The sequence below is a fragment of the Scyliorhinus torazame genome, chromosome 14 (genome assembly GCF_047496885.1).
Source record: "Scyliorhinus torazame isolate Kashiwa2021f chromosome 14, sScyTor2.1, whole genome shotgun sequence".
In the NCBI taxonomy this organism is placed as follows: domain Eukaryota; kingdom Metazoa; phylum Chordata; class Chondrichthyes; order Carcharhiniformes; family Scyliorhinidae; genus Scyliorhinus; species Scyliorhinus torazame.
The window spans coordinates 168263079-168284879 of record NC_092720.1 but is presented as its reverse complement, the minus strand read 5'-3'; the positions used below and the strand labels follow the sequence as shown (position 1 = coordinate 168284879).

At 45.8% G+C, this 21801-nt stretch overlaps 1 protein-coding gene across 1 annotated transcript in view; it reads left to right on the top strand.

Moving 5' to 3' along the window:
* The window catches only part of LOC140390198 (uncharacterized), a 69617-nt gene that overhangs the window by 20060 nt on the left and 27756 nt on the right, over window positions 1-21801 (top strand). Inside the window, exon 2 of the mRNA XM_072475148.1 lies at window positions 14581-14713. Coding sequence (XP_072331249.1) covers window positions 14614-14713 — 100 coding nt within the window. The 5' untranslated portion in view covers window positions 14581-14613. The remainder of the gene's footprint in view (window positions 1-14580; window positions 14714-21801) is intronic.

Sequence of the window (21801 nt, the reverse complement as noted above, 5' to 3'; positions counted from 1 at the left end):
GGCTTATGTGACCCGCACTGCTACGGATCCTTATCCCGCTTCAAGATCAGGGAGATGGAGGCCTGTCCCGTTCTCTTGCCTCGTTAAACAGCCTCACCACCAAGGGTCCCAGCACCCCCGAGAACGTTTCATAAAACTCCGCTGGGTACCCATCCGGAACCGGGGTCTTGCCTGACTGCATCGCTTCCAACCATTCCACCACATCTAACAGCCCAATGGGGACACCCAATCCCTGTACCAGATTCTCTTCCACCTTCGGGAACTCTAACCCCTCCAAAAACATCCTCATCCCCTCCACCCCGGCCAGGGTTCCGACTCATACAGTCTGCTGTAGAATACCCAAAACACCTTACTCACCCCCACCGGGTCCAAAACCGCGTTCTGCCCCCTTTCCTTCACTCTCCCGATCTCCCTCGCTGCCTCCTGTTTCCTCAACTGGTGCACCAGCATCCTGCTCGCCTTCTCCCCATATTCATACACCACCCCTCTCGCCCTCCTCAGCTGCCCCACCGCCTTCCCCGTGGCTACCAACCCAAACTCTATCTGCAGCTTCTGCTGCTCCTTCAACAGCCACGCCTCCGGGGCTTCCAAGTACCTCCTGTCAACCTGCAGGATCTCCTCCACCAACCTTTCCATCTCCACCCGCTCCACCTTCTCTCTGTGTGTCCATATCGAAATGAACTCCCCTCTCACCACTGCCTCAATGCTTCCCACAATGTGGCGGCCGAGACCTCCCCTGTGTCGTTCAGCTCCACATTCCCCGAATGGCCTCCCTCATCCGCTCACACACCTCCTCATCTGACAGAAGCCCCACATCCAGCCTCCATTGTGGGTGCTGGCCCCCTCCCTTATTTACCCGCAAGTCCACCCAATGCAGAGCATGATCCGACACCACTATCGCCGAATACTCCACATCGACCATCCCCGCCAGCAGCGATCTATCCAAGACAAAAAAGGCAATTCGTGAGTACACCCTGGGCACATGCAAATAAAACATGGGCTCCTTGATGCCATACTCAGTAAAATGCTGCCTTGATGTCAAGGGCAATCACTCTCACCTCACCTCTGGCATTGAGCTCTTTTGTCCTGTGTGAACCAAGGCTGTAATGAGGTCAAGAGCTGAGTGACGTTGGCGGAACTCAAACAGCATCCATGAGCAAGTTATCGGTGAGCAAGTGCCACTTGATAGCACTGTTGAAGACTCCTTCCATCACTTTGCTGATGAATGGGGAGTAGACTGATAGGGCGGTAATTGGTTGGGTGGGAATTGTCCTGTTTCTTGTGTACAGGACACACCACATTGCCGGGTAGATGCCAGTGTTGTAGCTGTACTGGAACAACTTGGCCAGGTGGTGCGGCAAGCTCTGGAGCACAAGCCCTCCGTATTATTGCCAGAATATTGTCAGGGCCCATAGCCTTTTCAGTATCCAGTGCCTTCATCCATTTTTTGATATCACGTGGAGTGAATCGTATTGGCTGAAGACTGACATCTGTGATGCTGGGGACCTCTGGAGCAGACCGAGATGGATCATCCACTCGGCACTTCCGGCTGAAGATTGTTGCGAATGCCTCAGTCTTGACTTTTGCACATATGTGCTGGGCTCCTCCTCCATTATTGAGGATGGGAATATTTTTTTGGAGCCTCCTCCTGTGAGTTGTTTAATTGTCCACCACCATTCGCGGCTGGATGTGGCAGGACTGCAGCTCTTGGATCTGATGTGTTCGTTGTGGAATCGCTCAGCTCTGTCTATCACTTGCTGCTTATGCTGTTTGGCACACAAGCAGTCCTGTGTTGTAGCTTCACCAGGTTGACACCTCATTTGTAGGTATACCTGGTGTTGCTCTTTGCATGCCCCCCTGCACTTTTTATTGAACCAGAGTTGATCCCTTGGCTTGGTGGTAATGGTAGAGTGGGGGATACAAATTGTGGTTGAATACATTTCTGCTGCTGCTAATGGCCCACAGTGCCTCATGGATGCCCAGTCTTGAGTTGCTAGATCTGTTTGAAGTCTATGCCATGTAGCCCGGTGGTCATGCCACACAACACGATGGAGGGTATTCTCAATGTGAAGGTGGGACTTTGTCGCCACAAGGACTGTGCGGTGATCACTTCTACCGATACTGTCATGGACAAATGCATCTGCAGCAGGCAGATTGGTGACGATGAGATCAAGTATGTTTTTCCCTCTTGTTGGTTCCCTCACCATCGCTGCAGTCGCAGTCTAGCAGTATGTCCTTTAGGGCCCGGCCAGCTCAGTCTGTGGGTGCTACTACCGAGCCACTCTTGGTGATGGACATCGAAGTCCCCCACCCAGAGCATATTTGGTGCCCTTGCCACCCTCAGTGCTTCCTCGAAGTGGTGTTGAACATGGAGGGATACTGATTCATCAGCAATGGTTGGAATATGTGGTAATCAGCAGGAGGTTTCCTTGCCCATGTTTAACCTGAAGTTCTGAGATTTTATGTGGTCCAGAGTTGATGTTGAGGACTCCCAGGGCAACTCCCTCCAGACTGTATACCATTGTGCCACCACCTCTGCTGGGTCTGTCCTGCCGGTGAGACAGGACATACTCAGGAATTGTGATAATGGTGTCTGAAATGAAAATGAAAATCGCTTATTGTCACAAGTAGGCTTCAATGAAGTTACTGTGAAAAGCCCCTAGTCGCCACATTCCGGCGCCTGTTCAGGGAGGCTGGTGTGGGAATTGAACCGTGCTGCTGGCCTGCCTTGGTCTGCTTTCAAAGCCAGCGATTTAGCCCAGTGTGTCTGGGATATTGGGCTGGATTCTCAGTCCCACCGCGCCACATTTCTGTTTCAGCACACCGGCAGGATGCTCGGTTACGCCGGCTGGTCAATTGTGGGGCAGACCCACGCCGTCGGGAAAGCCCCAGGCTGCTGAGAGCATTTAGGAGTCAACCAATTGCTCTGGGTCTGGAGGCACATGTAGGCCAGACCAGGTAAGGATGGCAGATTTCCTTCCTGAAAGGACATTAGTGAACCAGATGAGGTTTCATGGTCATCATTAGACTTTTAATTCCAGATATTTTATTGAGTTTAAATTCCACCACCTGCCGTGATTTGAACCTGGATCCCCAGGTCATTATTTTGGGTCTCTGCATTGTGCTGTTATCACAACTATCAGCATTACAAGGCTAAATGTAGTGTCGTGAGTAGCCACTAGAGGGAGCTGGGATACAACTATATAAGGCTGTGATGCTAGGGGAGGAATGTATGCAGGAGATAGCTAGTGAAAGTCATTGAGAGCAGTTAGTGTGAGAAGGTTGGATTATAGTTTATACCAATAGTGAGATTAGCAGTAGATGAGTGCAGTTAGATGTTATTTAAAAAAAAACATTTTATTAATAATAATAATAGTACAGCAACATAAACATGGTACATAAAACATGTCCATCCCCATCACGTTCTAAACACCCCCAACAATGAAACAATAGCCTAAGCCTCCCCCCCACCTTAGATTTCTACCTCTGCTGACATTTTAATTTTCTCCGAGAAAGTTGACGAACGGTTGCCACCTCCGGACGAACTCTAACATTAGCCCTCTTAGGGCAAACTTTATTTTCTCGAGACTGAGAAACCCAGCCATGTCACTAACCCAGGTCTCTAATTTCAGGGGCTTCAAGTCCCGCCACATTAACTGAATCTGTCTCCGGGCTGCCAGGGAGGCAAAGGCCAAAACGTCAGCCTCTTTCGCACCCTGGACTCCCGGCTCTTCCAACACTCCAAAGATCGCTACCTCCGGACTCAGCACCACCCGTGTTTTTAGCACCGTGGACATTGCCTTAGCAAAACCGTGCCAAAACCCTCTAAACTTCAGGCATGCCCAAAACACATGGACATGGTTTGCTAGACACCCCGCGCACCTCACACACCTGTCCTCTATCCCCCAAAACTTGCTCATCCTGGCCACCATCATATGTGCCCGGTGGACTACCTTGAACTGTATCAGGCTGAGCCTGGCACATGATGAGGACGTGTTAACCCTGCATATGGCATCCGCCCACAGACCCGCCTTTATCTCCCCCCCAAGCTCATCTTCTCACTTGCCCTTTAGTTCCTCTATCGGAGTTTCCTCCGACTCCATAAGTTCTTGGTAGATATCTGATACCTTCCCTTCTCCCGCCCATGTTCTGGAAACTACCCTGTCCTGTATCCCCCCTGGTGGCAGGAACGGGAAGGTCGGAACCTGCCTTCTCAAAAAATCTCGAACCTGCAGATATGTAAACTCATTCCCTGCTGGCAATTCAAATTTATCCTCCAAAGCCTTCAAGCTAGGGAAGCTCCCGTCCATAAATAGATCTCCCATCCTCCCAATTCCTGCTCTCTGCCGTCTCCGAAACCCTCCATCCAGTCTACCCCGTACAAACCGATGGTTATTGTAGATAGGGTTCCAAACCGATGCTCCCTCCAGTCTCTTATATTTCCTCCACTGCCCCCATACTCTCAGAGCCGCAACTACCACCGGACTTGTGGAGCATCGGGCCGGTGAGAACGGGAGAGGTGCCGTTATCAGTGCCCCCAAACTTGTGTTTTTACACGATATCGCCTCTACCCACTTCAACGCCACTACCTACTTCCTAATCATGGCTATATTAGCCGCCCAGTAGTAGTTACAAAAGTTCGGCAGCGTTAACCCACCTTCTCCCCCAACGCTCCAACAATGTTTTCTTCACTCGCGGGGTTTTACCCGCCCAAACAAAGCCCGAAATCACCCTATTCACCCGTTTAAAAAAGGCCCTTGGGATAAAGACGGGGAGGCACTGAAAGACAAACAGGAATCTGGGGAGGACTGTCATTTTCACGGTCTGTACCCTACCTGCCAGTGATAGCGGGAGCATATCCCATCTCTCAAAGTCCTCCTTCATGTTCTACAAGCCGGGACAGGTTTAACTTGTGCAATGTCTCCCATTCCTGAGCCACCTGGATTCCTAGATGTAGTTAGATGCTATTGATCAATTCTGTATTCTTTTGGACTAAGCGTCGAATCCCAGTTTAGTAGTGTAAATAAAATCTTAGCTTTGTTTAAGTAAAAGTTGTCTTTGTGGAACACTAATTCAGCAACACAAAGAACATCTCATGGTACCAGGTGTCTATTGCTTGAAAGAAACAGTAAACTAGATTAGGCTAGAATAGCATTAGAGATTGAAAAGGCAATCCAGAAGCTACAACTCAGAAAACATTTACAGTAAAGCTGATCGGAAGATGGAAGGTCCCAAGAAGCCTGACCATTTCAAGACACGCTGTAAACTATATCAGAACTGGGCTTTCTTTAAGCAACAGTTCAAAGTCTTTATTTCTGCCTCCGCACTTGAAAATGCATCAGAAGTCACGAGCGTGATGTGGACACGCCCACAGTAAAAAAAATTGTCCGCCAAGAGGGAAACATTGTTCCAATTGTGGTAAACTGAACCACTTCGCAGCACAGTGCGTTTCGCACCAACTGTTCCAGTAACCAAATTTAAACTGCATTATAGTGATGGCAGATGGATCCAAAGTGTGCAAAGTGTTGAGAAAAAAATCCAGAATCACAGAGGATAGAGAGGTTGCTCACCATACTCACTTTTAGATACCTTCATGATAGAAGCTATCACTAAGATTTATTGGATTGAGAAGACCAATAAACACACTCTCAAAGATAATAAAGGAGTGGACTGTCTCACTTGACATAAATGGTGAATTGATCCCATTAAAGATTGACACAGGAGTGCACGCAAATATTATCATGTTACGATCTTTAAAGCAAGCAATCAGAAAGCCTCTGATACAGCAGTCTACCTGTAAGCTCACAGATCACAATGGTAAGATGATCGCTACAAAGAGGTCATGTTGGCCCATCGTGAAGAATGGGAAAATAGAGATACCGATTGACTTTGAGGTGGTAGAGGGCAAAAATCTTCATTGATTGGTGTTGATGCTTGTGAAAGATTGCAGCTAGTTGAAAAGATTCCCTCAACCAGTACTTCAGATGATCAAGAGGAAGAATCGAGGTGATGTGAACAACCACTCCAAAGCTAATACTGATGCTGAAACATCAGAAAACAGGGCAACCACTAATGCTGAAACATCAGAACTCGAGTTAGTCCGAAGAATTGAAGAGCAAGCTTGTGTAATTTCTGAAATACTACCAGTATCTGATCGCAAACTACAGACCACAAAAGCTGAAACTGAAAAGGACTTGAGGCTCCAGAAGATGAAACAATACCTCAGAGAAGGATGGCCTGCTGAATGCAAATCACACTTTCGGGATATAAGAGATGATCTTACTACAATTGATGGTGTCCTGTTCAAGGGAGACAGGATAGTGGTACCTGCCAGTTTAGGTATAGGGATTCTGCAGCAGATTCACGAGGGTCATCAAGGCATCGAAAAGTGTCATAGGCGAGCCAGACAATCGGTGTATTGGCCGGAAATAAACAGAGACATAGACCAGTATGTTCAAGCATGTCCAATTTGTCAGCCATCAGCCAGCACAGAGCAAAGAAACCATGCAAACGCTGGAGATTGTGGCATGGATTTATTCTATTTCCAGGGTCATGACTACCTGATAGTCAAAGACTATTCCTCCAACTTTCCAGAGGGGAAATTGTTGAAAGATTCGACTGCCAGGTCAGTAATAAAGGAAACAAAATCGATTGTTGCACGCCATGGATACCGCTTAGCGTTGTCTCTGACAATCAATGGTCTGTGTTTCTCGAGTTGGGAATGGACACAGTTTGCAGGGCAATATAACTTTAGCCATGTGACATCTAGCCCATGTTATCCTCAGTCCAATGAAAAGGCAGAGAAAGGAGTAGGGATAATTAAGAAGTTATTCCGCAAAGCGAGTGAAGATGGTCAAGATGTGTCATTAGTGTTGTTAGCATACCGAGCAACACCGTTATCGACGGTGTTGATTGGGAGAAGACTATGAACCACTTTACCACAAGTCATCAGTCCAGAAACAAATAGATACATGAAAGAATCACGACCACAAAAAAGAAGCAACAAGAGGTCTATAATAGACATACCAAGCCTCTGCCTGAACTTCAGGAAGGTGACTTTCTGAGAATTCAGAATCCAGAATGAGGTTGGCAGAATGCTGCAAAGGCTCTGAAACAGGTAGCACCTAGGTCCTACTTAGTACAAACAGAACAGGGATCGCTGTTCAGGAGAAACAGATGAGCATTGCTGTGTGTCAAGCACAAGGTTCCAGCTCAACGTGAGAAAGTTGTACCACGTGATGACATGTTCAAGGATATTGCCTTTCCAGATCCGTAATTAGCACCGACATAGCTAGACGATGTGGCAGAGCAATCCAACATTCCACTGAGACATTCTACGAGAAGATGACGACCGCTAGAATGACTGAACTTGTGATTGTACAATTAACCTATTTTCATCCAAGTGATGTTACTCACATTACATATTAATGCATTGTGAAATGGTAAGGTAGTATAGTTACTAGATATTACTCAGAATTATTCCAACAAGGTCTAGGTTAAAGAAAATATCACAACTACCATTACAATAATGTCCTTTTACAAAGAAGGGGGGATTCGATATTATCATAACTATCAGCATTACGAGAGTTAATGTAGTGTCATGAGTAGCCACGAGAGGGAGCTACAGATACAACTATATAAGGCTGAGATGCTAGGCCTTCGGGAAGGAGTGTATGCAGGAGACGGCTAGTGAAGGTCATAAGAGCAATTAGTGTGAGAAGGTTAGAATTCAACCCTAAGTGTTGATGCTGGGACTGAATCCGTGGTGTTCAGGAAAACTGGTGTCGTTTCCAGAGCAATTCATCAACCTTTAATTGGCGAGCACTGGCGCCAGTGAAACACGATCAATTCCAATAAAAAAACGGTGTCCGATTCACTAGTCGGGATTAACACTCGAGAGGCTGACAAGCTGCAGCCGCATATAAGCAGTCCACTCCCCACACGCACCATCCCAGCCAACACGATGGCAGCAAGAAGAGCAGCATCCCGGTTAATCGACGTGGAACTGGAGACACTGCTGGATGCAGTGAAGGTGAAGCGGGCCACCCTGTACCCCGGGTTGGGAGGAGAACGCTGACTGCCTGTCACAGCTGTTCTCCAACACCCTCCACCATCCCAGAGACACTCACCTCGGTTGGACATGTTAGCAAAGAGGCTCGTGGGGCGCTATCTGGTGTGCATCACACACGTGCAGCAGTACATCAGAAGGAGGTAGGAACCCCTGAGGGGCGGATGGTCGGAGGCGGCCTGACCCCAGGCGCTAGCTGCCGTCCAGGTGAGTTTTAGGCTTCTGGAAAGGGCGGTCCCATCTACAGTGGAGATGCACTCCCACCCAGACCAGGAACTGCATGAGGGGCTGTCTAGTGCCTGCAGGAACAGTTGGAGGAGTCCAACCACCAGCAGGAGCTGGAGGTGGTGGCGACCATGCGTACTACCCAGGCCAACACCGCACAGGGGCATCTGTGGTGGAGGACTTGGAGCAAAGTTTTCAGCCATGAGTCAGGATGTCCCAGGCCTGTGCAGACAGTGGCCCAGGTCCAGATCAGGTCTGCCCTCTTTCAGGCAGCCAAGTACCAGGACCACCTGGACATTGCAACAGCAGTCCAGAGCTTGGCCCAGTCCCAGCGGGCCATGGTTGAAGGTGTCGGCTGCATTGCCCAGGTGGCACAGTTACTGGCTGATGTGACACAGACCCAGAAAGTGGTGGTACAGTGGCTGGGTAATGTGGCGCAGTTGAAAGGGAGGTGGTCCACTCCCTGTGCTCCATGGCCCGAGTATTGAGACCCTGGTAGGGACGGATGCGGGCCTCCAAGACTGGCAGTGGTGGGGGAGCCACAGCGGTTAGCCCCACTCGCACTCATCCGCCCTACCGGATGAGATCTGCCGTTCATCCCCCTCCCCCAGCACATGGCCCCTGTGCTATGCGATGATGTGGAGGATGCAGCAGGCCACCACGATGTGGGAGACTCTCCTAGTGCTATCCTGGAGAGCCTCTCCACAGCAGTCCAGGCACCTGAACCGCATCTTCAGGATTCCGAAGCACCACTTGATCATGGCCCTGGTTGCGGCATGGGCATCGTTGTAACGGGTCTTCACTGTGGTCGAGGCTGATGACATCTATTCGGAGGCTACAGACTAGCACGGAGACCTGTTACAATGATGGCCACATCCCTATCGCCCAGGAACCAACTCCTCAGCCAGTGGTATGCCTCAAAGAGGTCAGGAACCGCCGAGTATGCCAGGGTGAAGGCGTGCACACTGCCAGGGTATCGGGCACAGAAACGCATGATGTGCCGCTCATGGTCACACACCAACTGCAGGTTCATCGATTGGAACCGCTTTCGGTTTGTGAGGACCAGTGCTCGTAAGGGGACATGCATCCCTTTGATCACTGGGCAAAGTCTTGGAAAGGTTTATAAGAGATATGATGTATAATCATCTGGAAAGGAATAATTTGATTAGAGATAGTCAACACTGTTTTGTGAAGGGTAGGTCGTGCCTCACAAACCTTATTGAGTTCTTTGACTTCTTTGAGAAGGTGACCAAACAGGTGGATGAGGGGAAAGCAGTTGATGTGGTGTATATGGATTTCAGTGAAGCATTTGATCAGGTTCCCCATGGAAGGCTATTGCAGAAAATACGGAGGCATGGGGTTCAGGGTGATTTAGCAGTTTGGATCAGAAATTGCCTAGCTGGAAGAAGCCAAAGAGTGGTGGTTGATGGGAAATGTTCAGACTGGACTAACATGGATTGACGATTGGCTGTCAGGCAGAAGGCAGAGAGTTGGGATAAAAGGTTCTTTTTCGGAATGGCAACTGGTGACGAGTGGTGTCCCGCAGGGTTCAGTGTTGGGGCCACAGCTGTTCTCTTTATATATTAACGATCTAGATGACGGGACTAGGGGCATTCTGGCTAAGTTTGCCGATGATACAAAGATAGGTGGAGGGGCAGGTAGTATGGAGGAGGTGGGGAGGCTGCAGAAAGATTTAGACAGTTTAGGAGAGTGGTCCAAGAAATGGCTGATGAAATTCAACGTGGGCAAGTGCGAGGTCTTGCACTTTGGAAAAAAGAATAGAGGCATGGACTATTTTATAAACGGTGACAAAATTCATAATGCTGAAGTGCAAAGGGACTTGGGAGTCCTAGTCCAGGATTCTCTAAAGGTAAACTTGCAGGTTGAGTCCGTAATTAAGAAAGCAAATGCAATGTTGTCATTCATCTCAAGAGGCTTGGAATATAAAAGCAGGGATGTACTTCTGAAGCTTTATAAAGCATTAGTTAGGCCCCATTTAGAATACTGTGAGCAATTTTGGGTCCCACACCTCAGGAAGGACATACTGGCACTGGAGCGGGTCCAGCGGAGATTCACACGGATGATCCCAGGAATGGTAGGCCTAACATACGATGAACGTCTGAGGATCCTGGGATTATATTCATTGGAGTTTAGGAGGTTGAGGGGAGATCTAATAGAAACTTACAAGATAATGAATGGCTTAGATAGGGTGGATGTAGGGAAGTTGTTTCCATTAGCAGGGGAGACTAGGACCCGGGGGCACAGCCTTAGAATAAAAGGGAGTCACTTTAGAACAGAGATGAGGAGAAATTTCTTCAGCCAGAGAGTGGTGGGTCTGTGGAATTCATTGCCACAGAGGGCGGTGGAGGCCAGGACGTTGAGTGTCTTTAAGACAGAAGTTGATAAATTCTTGATTTCTCGAGGAATTAAGGGCTATGGAGAGAGAGCGGGTAAATGGAGTTGAAATCAGCCATGATTGAATGGTGGAGTGGACTCGATGGGCCGAATGGCCTTACTTCCGCTCCTATGTCTTATGGTCTTATGGTCTTATGGAGTCCAGTTACTAGTGGTGTCCCACAAGGATCTGTTTTGGGCCCACTGCTGTTTGTCATTTTTATAAATGACCTGGACGAGGGCGTAGAAGGATGGGTGAGTAAATTTGCAGATGACACTAAAGTCGGTGGAGTTGTGGACAGTGCGGAAGGATGTTACAAGTTACAGAGGGACATAGATAAGCTGCAGCGCTGGGCTGAGAGGTGGCAAATGGAGTTTAATGCAGAAAAGTGTGAGGTGATTCATTTTGGAAGGAATAACAGGAAGACAGAGTACTGGGCTAATGGTAAGATTCTTGGCAGTGTGGATGAGCAGAGAGATCTTGTTGTCCATGTACATGGTTCCCTGAAAGTTGCCACCCAGGTTGAGAGGGTTGTTAAGAAGGCGTACAGTGTGTTAGCTTTTATTGGTAGAGGGATTGAGTTTCGGAGCCATGAGGTCATGTTGTTCAAAACTCTGGTGCGGCCGCATTTGGAGTATTGCGTGCAATTCTGGTCGCCGCATTATAGGAAGGATGTGGAAGCATTAGAAAGGGTGCAGAGGAGATTTACCAGAATGTTGCCTGGTATGGAGGGAAGATCTTATGAGGGAAGGCTGAGGGACTTGAGGCTGTTTTCGTTAGCGAGAAGAAGGTTAAGAGGTGACTTAATTGAGGCATACAAGATGATCAGAGGATTAGATAGGGTGGACAGTGAGAACCTTTTTCCTCAGATGATGATGTCTAGCACGAGGGGACATAGCTTTAAATTGAAGGGAGATAGATATAGGACAAATGTCAGAGGTAGGTTCTTTACTCCGAGAGTAGTAAGGGCGTGGAATGCCCTGCCTGCAACAGTAGTGGACTCGCCAACATTAAGGGCATTCAAATGGTCATTGGATAGACATATGGACGATAAGGGAATAGTGTAGAGTGGTTTAACAGGTCGGCCCAACATCGAGGGCCGAAGGGCTTGTACTGCGCTGTAATGTTCTATGTATCATGTTGGTGCCCTTGTTGGCTCCGCCCCTGGCCTCTTGAGGGGTGGTATAAAGGGCAGCAGCCCTGTAGGCGGCTCTCACTAGCAGAGCAGTCGCAGGCAGGCACTAGTCTCGTCGATTAAAGCCACAGTTTACATCTACTCTCACGTGAATTGATCGGCGCATCACGTTAGCATGATGCGTACACCGATACCAAACCAGGTCCACTGGGTTACACGGTGGCCCTGGCCTGCATTGCAGACGCTGTCCCCACATGTCACCCCTCCCCCCTCTTGGGGCCTCTGGCCTGGCTCCCGTCCCTAATGTCACTGATACTGGTAGCTGGCTCTAACAATGTACGTTCCTGCAGGCTGCGGCAATGACGGTCCATGCCTGGTCCTGTGGGGGTTCACTCCACCCCCATGGCCCCCCCCACCCGCTTTTCGGCCCTGCCAGCGGCATGTCCGGTAGCCCATGGTCAAGCTTCTGCATGTCCTACCTCTTCTCTCCCTCCCTCATCGGCCACACTGCCTATTTCCTGATTTTTAAAATCATAAGTTCTCCTCACCATCTGGCGGAGGCAGAGCATCCGGAGAATACCGGCTCAGGCCCAGTAATGATATGTGAATGGTGTTTACTGTAAGTGCGGAGAAGAACTCATTGACACCTCTGTTGAGGCACCGGAGCAGGATTTTGACTTCTCGACCGATTCTCCACCCAATTGTCTTTCCCGATTTCAGCATCGGCCGAGAGAATCCCGTCCTATGTTCTCCCGCCGGAGATCAATCGCAGGCACCCGGGGTCAATTCACTGACCCTTGCCAATCAAATATATGCATGGTGGATATTGTGAGGAATTCCATCACAAATCTTACTATCGAGCCACCATTTTGAGTGGGCGGCCCGATTACGAGGTCCAGCAGCTGGCCCCCCCCACCACAGGGTCACACCCCTCACCCACACAATAAGGGTGATCTGACCACACCCAGCAGAGACCTTACCGTAAGAGAAAGCGCCCCCCCCCCCCCCCCAATCGAGAACCCTCATATAAAAAAGTCTTAAACCAGAGACCGCCCCACCCGCCCCATTACAGAGCCTCTTCCTGGAATCCAGAGAGCAGTCCAGACTGAGTGAAAAAGCATTGCTTTAACTCACCTGCGCACTACACCTGCTGGCTCAGGCAGGGAAAGGAGCAGCTGTAAATTCCTAGAAATCGAAAACCACTGGGTAAATTCTCCAGCCGAATACTCCATTCTGCTGACAGCGCACCCCCTGCCCATTGGTTTCCCAGTGGCTAAGGGTGGCCGCAATTAGAAATACCATTGGTGGGCTGCATGAACGGAGATTCCTGCTGCTGGCGACAGCACGCCCCCAAGGATCACATAGCTGGGGAGGCGGAAAATTCACCCCCACATCTCCAATGTTTAAACCCATTTGGATCTTTCATTTGCAAGGCTTTCATTCATATCATAGGGAATTTGCTTGTACTTGGTGGTGATTGACAAGATTGTACACAGCAAGCTGTCTGGATTGTTTGAAATCATTTCCCTTCCTGCTTGAATGGATTTGAAGTACCATGCTGTGGAACTAACCTCAATGATTATGATGGCTGCTCTTGAGCACATAAAAAGCAATAACATGCTCTCACTCCTCTTTTTCTCTGACCTAGTTGCATCCTCCCACTGACACAGGGCGTGAACATCGATGCCACCGCCAGCAGGGCACCGGAGCATCGGAAACGGATCAGCGCCGTTTTTATTCCCCGAAGCTGGTTTCTCCGCCACCTGCAGTGCAGTTCTCGATTCGGTGGAGAATCCAAGCCCATATCTCAATGACAGGCTCTAGTCCCTTGACTAGGCCAGACAATCAATGTGTAACACTCACAAAGAGCAAAATTAAGACCATCAATGGGTACAAATCAAAACATCGCTAGGCACAACCTATTTCACATTGGCCCAAATTCAGCACCATGTCGGCATTGGAGGCTGCTCCGTTTTGATAGTTGTCTTCTGGACATATGTCCATATTGTTATGTTAACAATAATTTAATCAGTGTACGACAGAACATGGAGTTCAAGACTAATTGTTTAATGTGCCGAACCTAACTTTGGAGGTTCGAACCTGCAACGAACAGCTCCTGTAACTCTGATCAAAACTGGTTTTGTCCGGTTCTAGTGTCCTGTTCTTCTTGCATGACACCTAGTGGTCGGAGGCTATATACTCTTGTTATATACACTGTTACTGCATATCATTATACATAGGTTCTTGACAAATCAGTTGAAACATATATATTTAAGAATTTCTTAACTTGATTTCAGTCTGTTAAACAAACAATATTTTGACAGAAATTGTGTAAGTTAAGCATCCTGCGCACGAAAAGATAACCTAACGAGGGTGTCACTAATGCCCTAAACAGGTAAAGGATTAATAAATCATGGTCTTTGAGATTCTCTGTTCCCACCACCAGTGAATGGTGCGCCACTGAGAAACAAGTGGCTGGAGGACCGAACACTCCAGCTCCATGGGCTGTATTCTCCGCTGGCGGGATTCTCCATTGCACTGGCAACGCACCCACGCCCGGGGATTTCCCGACGGTGTGGGGCTGCCCTCAATGGGGAACCCCATTGGCCGGCTGGCGGAACGGAGAATCTCGATGCCGGCAGGGCGCGACGCACGGGAGGGAGAATCCCATATGTTTGAATGTAATTTTTAGCTCTCATGTTAGTCGGTACCTTAAGTGCTGTGCAACAAACAATAAGCCTTAAATTTTGATTACAGGTAACACAAACAGAATTTTCTGAGGTTTGAATAATGACTCACAGAGAGAGAGTAACAATAGAACAGGCAGCTCTGGGCCTCCCATTCCAGCTGGGAATGCTGTATGACTGCCGATCCGACTCACTGATCCCAGGTAAAATACTGACATTAATTAGTCTAAGAAACGTGTGATCCTCTCCGTCAGATATTTGAATAATCACTGTTCGAACCATGTGACCCTCACTATCAGATTCTATATTAATCTCTGTAAGAGCCGTGTGATCGTCTCTGTCAGATTCTATATTAATCTCAGTAAGAGCCGTGTGATCCTCTCTGTCACATTCTATATTAATCTCAGTGAGAGCCGTGTGATCCACTCTGTCACATTCTATATTAATCTCAGTAAGAGCCGTGTGATCCTCTCTGCAGATTCTATATTAATCTCAGTAAGAGTCGTGTGCTCCTCACTATCAGATTCTATATTAATCTCAGTAAGAGCCGTGTGATCCTCTCTGTCAGATTCTATATTAATCTCTGTAAGAGCCGTGTGATCCACTCTGTCAAATTCTATATTAATCTCAGTAAGAGCCGTGTGATCCTCTCTGTCAGATTCTATATTAATCTCAGTAAGAGCCGTGTGATCCTCTCTGTCAGATTCTATATTAATCTCAGTAAGAGCCGTGTGATCCTCTCTGTCAGATTCTATATTAATCTCAGTAAGAGCCGTGTGATCCTCTCTGTCAGATTCTATATTAATCTCAGTAAGAGCCGTGTGATCCTCTCTGTCAGATTCTATATTAATCTCAGTAAGAGCCGTGTGATCCTCTCTGTCAGATTCTATATTAATCTCAGTAAGAGCCGTGTGATCCTCTTTGTCAGATTCTATATTAACCTCAGTAAGAGCCGTGTGATCCTGTCTGTCAGATTCTATATTAATCTCAGTAAGAGCCGTGTGATCCTCTCTGTCAGATTCTATATTAATCTCAGTAAGAGCCGTGTGATCCTCTTTGTCAGATTCTATATTAATCTCAGTAAGAGCCGTGTGATCCTGTCTGTCAGATTCTATATTAATCTCAGTAAGAGCCGTGTGATCCTCTCTGTCAGATTCTATATTAATCTCAGTAAGAGCCGTGTGATCCTCTCTGTCAGATTCTATATTAATCTCTGTAAGAGCCGTGTGATCCTCTCTGTCAGATTCTATATTAATCTCAGTAAGAGCCGTGTGATCCTCTCTGTCCGATTCTATATTAATCTCAGTAAGAGCCGTGTGATCCTCTCTGTCAGATTCTATATTAATCTCAGTAAGAGCCGTGTGATCCTCTCTGTCAGATTCTATATTAATCTCAGTAAGAGCCGTGTGATCCTCTCTGTCCGATTCTATATTAATCTCAGTAAGAGCCGTGTGATCCTCTCTGTCAGATTCTATATTAATCTCTGTAAGAGCCGTGTGATCCTCTCTGTCAGATTCTATATTAATCTCAGTAGGAGCCGTGTGATCCTCTCTGTCAGATTCAATATTAATCTCAGTAAGAGCCGTGTGATCCTCTCTGTCAGATTCTATATTAATCTCAGTAAGAGCCGTGTGATCCTGTCTGTCAGATTCTATATTAATCTCAATAAGAGCCGTGTGATCCTCTCTGTCAGATTCTATATTAATCTCAGTAAGAGCCGTGTGATCCTCTCTGTCAGATTCTATATTAATCTCTGTAAGAGCCATGTGATCCTCTCTGTCAGATTCTATATTAATCTCAGTAAGAGACGTGTGATCCTCTCTGTCAGATTCTATATTAATCTCAGTAAGAGCCGTGTGATCCACTCTGTCAGATTCTATATTAATCTCAGTGAGAGCCATGTGATCCACTCTGTCAGATTCTATATTAATCTCAGTAAGAGCCGTGTGATCCTCTCTGTCAGATTCTATATTAATCTCTGTAAGAGCCGTGTGATCCTCTCTGTCAGATTCTATATTAATCTCAGTAAGAGCCGTGTGATCCTCTCTGTCAGATTCTATATTAATCTCAGTAACAGCCGTGTGATCCTCTCTGTCAGATTCTATATTAATCTCAGTAAGAGCCGTGTGATCCTCTCTGTCAGATTCTAAATTAATCTCTGTAAGAGCCATGTGATCCTCTCTGTCAGATTCTATATTAATCTCAGTAAGAGACGTGTGATCCTCTCTGTCAGATTCTATATTAATCTCAGTAAGAGCCGTGTGATCCACTCTGTCAGATTCTATATTAATCTCAGTGAGAGCCATGTGATCCACTCTGTCAGATTCTATATTAATCTCAGTGAGAGCCATGTGATCCACTCTGTCAGATTCTATATTAATCTCAGTAAGAGCCGTGTGATCCTCTCTGTCAGATTCTATATTAATCTCAGTAAGAGCCGTGTGATCCTCTCTGTCAGATTCTATATTAATCTCAGTAACAGCCGTGTGATCCTCTCTGTCAGATTCTATATTAATCTCAGTAAGAGCCGTGTGATCCTCTCTGTCAGATTCTATATTAATCTCAGTAAGAACCTTGTGATCCTCTCTGTTAGATTCTATATTAACCTCAGTAAGAACCTTGTGATCCTCTCTGTTAGATTCTATATTAATCTCTGTAAGAGCCGTGTGATCCTCTCTGTCAGATTCTATATTAATCTCAGTAAGAGCCGTGTGATCCTCTCTGTCCGATTCTATATTAATCTCAGTAAGAGCCGTGTGATCCTCTCTGTCAGATTCTATATTAATATCAGTAAGAGCCGTGTGATCCTCTCTGTCAGATTCTATATTAATCTCAGTAAGAGCCGTGTGATCCTCTGTCAGATTCTATATTAATCTCAGTAAGAGCCGTGTGATCCTCTCTGTCAGATTCTATATTAATCTCAGTAAGAGCCGTGTGATCCTCTCTGTCAGATTCTATATTAATCTCAGTAAGAGCCGTGTGATCCTCTCTGTCAGATTCTATATTAATCTCAGTGAGAGCCGTGTGACCCCCTCTGTCAGATTCTATATTAATCTCAGTAAGAGCCGTGTTAAACTCTCTGTCAGATTCTATATTAATCTCAGTAAGAGTCGTGTGATCCTCTCTGTCAGATTCTATATTAATCTCAGTAAGAGCCGTGTGATCCTCTCTGTCAGATTCTATATTAATCTCAGTAAGAGTCGTGTGATCCTCACTGTCAGATTCTATATTAATCTCAGTAAGAGCCGTGTGATCCTCTCTGTCAGATTCTATATTAATCTCAGTAAGAGCCGTGTTAAACTCTCTGTCAGATTCTATATTAATCTCAGTAAGAGCCGTGTGATCCTCTCTGTCAGATTCTATATTAATCTCAGTAAGAGCCGTGTGATCCTCTCTGTCAGATTCTATATTAATCTCAGTAAGAGTCGTGTGATCCTCACTGTCAGATTCTATATTAATCTCAGTAAGAGCCGTGTGATCCTCTCTGTCAGATTCTATATTAATCTCAGTAAGAGCCGTGTGATCCTCTCTGTCAGATTCTATATTAATCTCAGTAAGAGCCGTGTGATCCTCTCTGTCAGATTCTATATTAATCTCAGTAAGAGCCGTGTGATCCTCTCTGTCAGATTCTATATTAATCTCAGTAAGAGTCGTGTGATCCTCACTGTCAGATTCTATATTAATCTCAGTAAGAGCCGTGTGATCCTCTCTGTCAGATTCTATATTAATCTCAGTAAGAGCCGTGTGATCCTCTCTGTCAGATTCTATATTAATCTCAGTAAGAGCCGTGTGATCCTCTCTGTCAGATTCTATATTAATCTCAGTAAGAGCCGTGTGATCCTCTCTGTCAGATTCTATATTAATCTCATTAAGAGCCGTGTGATCCTCTCTGTCAGATTCTATATTAATCTCAGTAAGAGTCGTGTGATCCTCACTGTCAGATTCTATATTAATCTCAGTAAGAGCCGTGTGATCCTCTCTGTCAGATTCTATATTAATCTCAGTAAGAGCCGTGTGATCCTCTCTGTCAGATTCTATATTAATCTCAGTAAGAGCCGTGTGATCCTCTCTGTCAGATTCTATATTAATCTCAGTAAGAGCCGTGTGATTCTCTCTGTCAGATTCGATATTAATCTCAGTAAGAGCCGTGTGATCCTCGCTGTCAGATTCTATATTAATCTCAGTAAGAGCCGTCTGACCCTCTCGGTCAGATTCTATATTAATCTCAGTAAGAGCCGTGTGATCCTCTCTGTCAGATTCTGTATTAATATCAGTAAGAGCCGTGTGATCCTCTCTGTCAGATTCTATATTAATCTCAGTAAGAGCCGTGTGATCCTCTCTGTCAGATTCTATATTAATATCAGTAAGAGCCGTGTGATCCTCTCTGTCAGATTCGATATTAATCTCAGTAAGAGCCGTGTGATCCTCTCTGTCAGATTCTATATTAATCTCAGTAAGAGCCATGTGATCCTCTCTGTCAGATTCTATATTAATCTCAGTCAGAGCCGTGTGATCCTCTCTGTCATATTCTATATTAATCTCAGTAAGAGCCGTGTGATCCTCTCTGTCAGATTCTATATTAATCTCAGTCAGAGCCGTGTGATCCTCTCTGTCAGATTCTATATTAATCTCAGTAAGAGCCGTGTGATCCTCTCTGTCAGATTCTATATTAATCTCAGTAAGAGCCGTGTGATCCTCTCTGTCAGATTCGATATTAATCTCAGTAAGAGCCGTGTGATCCTCTCTGTCAGATTCTATATTAATCTCAGTGAGAGCCGTGTGATCCTCTCTGTCAGATTCTGTATTAATCTCAGTAAGAGCCGTGTGATTCTCTCTGTCAGATTCGATATTAATCTCAGTAAGAGCCGTGTGATCCTCTCTGTCAGATTCTATATTAATCTCAGTAAGAGCCGTGTGATTCTCTCTGTCAGATTCAATATTAATCTTAGTAAGAGCCGTGTGATCCTCTCTGTGAGATTCTATATTAATCTCAGTAAGAGCCGTGTGATCCTCTCTGTCAGATTCTATATTAATCTCAGTAAGAACCTTGTGATCCTCTCTGTCAGATTCTGTATTAATATCAGTAAGAGCCGTGTGATCCTCTCTGTCAGATTCTATATTAATCTCAGTAAGAGCCGTGTGATCCTCTCTGTCAGATTCTATATTAATCTCAGTAAGAGCCGTGTGATCCTCTCTGTCAGATTCTATATTAATCTCAGTAAGAGCCGTGTGATCCTCTCTGTCAGATTCTATATTAATCTCAGTAAGAGCCGTGTGATCCTCACTGTCAGATTCTATATTAATCTCTGTAAGAGCCGTGTGATCCTCTCTGTCAGATTCTATATTAATCTCTGTAAGAGCCGTGTGATCCTCTCTGTCAGATTCTATATTAATCTCAGTAAGAGCCGTGTGATCCTCTCTGTCAGATTCTATATTAATCTCAGTAAGAACCTTGTGATCCTCTCTGTCAGATTCTGTATTAATATCAGTAAGAGCCGTGTGATCCTCTCTGTCAGATTCTATATTAATCTCTGTAAGAGCCGTGTGATCCTCTCTGTCAGATTCTATATTAATCTCAGTAAGAGCCGTGTGATCCTCTCTGTCAGATTCTATATTAATCTCAGTAAGAGCCGTGTGATCCTCTCTGTCAGATTCTATATTAATCTCAGTGAGAGCCGTGTGATCCTGTCTGTCAGATTCTATATTAATCTCAGTAAGAGCCGTGTGATCCTCTCTGTCAGATTCTATATTAATGTCTGTAAGAGCCGTGTGATCCTCTCTGTCAGATTCTATATTAATCTCAGTAAGAGCCGTGTGATCCTCTCTGTCAGATTCTATATTAATCTCAGTAAGAGCCGTGTGATCCTCTCTGTCAGATTCTATATTAATCTCAGTAAGAGCCGTGTGATCCTCTCTGTCAGATTCTATATTAATCTCAGTGAGAGCCGTGTGATCCTCTGTCAGATTCTATATTAATCTCTGTAAGAGCCGTGTGATCCTCTCTGTCAGATTCTATATTAATCTCAGTAAGAGCCGTGTGATCCTCTCTGTCAGATTCTATATTAATCTCAGTAAGAGCCGTGTGATCCTCTCTGTCAGATTCTATATTAATCTCAGTGAGAGCCGTGTGATCCTCTGTCAGATTCTATATTAATCTCAGTAAGAGCCGTGTGATCCTCTCTGTCAGATTCTATATTAATCTCAGTAAGAGCCGTGTGATCCTCTCTGTCAGATTCTATATTAATCTCAGTAAGAACCTTGTGATCCTCTCTGTCAGATTCTGTATTAATATCAGTAAGAGCCGTGTGATCCTCTCTGTCAGATTCTATATTAATCTCAGTAAGAGCCGTGTGATCCTCTCTGTCAGATTCTATATTAATCTCAGTAAGAGCCGTGTGATCCTCTCTGTCAGATTCTATATTAATCTCAGTAAGAGCCGTGTGATCCTCTCTGTCAGATTCTATATTAATCTCAGTAAGAGCCGTGTGATCCTCACTGTCAGATTCTATATTAATCTCTGTAAGAGCCGTGTGATCCTCTCTGTCAGATTCTATATTAATCTCTGTAAGAGCCGTGTGATCCTCTCTGTCAGATTCTATATTAATCTCAGTAAGAGCCGTGTGATCCTCTCTGTCAGATTCTATATTAATCTCAGTAAGAACCTTGTGATCCTCTCTGTCAGATTCTGTATTAATATCAGTAAGAGCCGTGTGATCCTCTCTGTCAGATTCTATATTAATCTCTGTAAGAGCCGTGTGATCCTCTCTGTCAGATTCTATATTAATCTCAGTAAGAGCCGTGTGATCCTCTCTGTCAGATTCTATATTAATCTCAGTAAGAGCCGTGTGATCCTCTCTGTCAGATTCTATATTAATCTCAGTGAGAGCCGTGTGATCCTGTCTGTCAGATTCTATATTAATCTCAGTAAGAGCCGTGTGATCCTCTCTGTCAGATTCTATATTAATGTCTGTAAGAGCCGTGTGATCCTCTCTGTCAGATTCTATATTAATCTCAGTAAGAGCCGTGTGATCCTCTCTGTCAGATTCTATATTAATCTCAGTAAGAGCCGTGTGATCCTCTCTGTCAGATTCTATATTAATCTCAGTAAGAGCCGTGTGATCCTCTCTGTCAGATTCTATATTAATCTCAGTGAGAGCCGTGTGATCCTCTGTCAGATTCTATATTAATCTCTGTAAGAGCCGTGTGATCCTCTCTGTCAGATTCTATATTAATCTCAGTAAGAGCCGTGTGATCCTCTCTGTCAGATTCTATATTAATCTCAGTAAGAGCC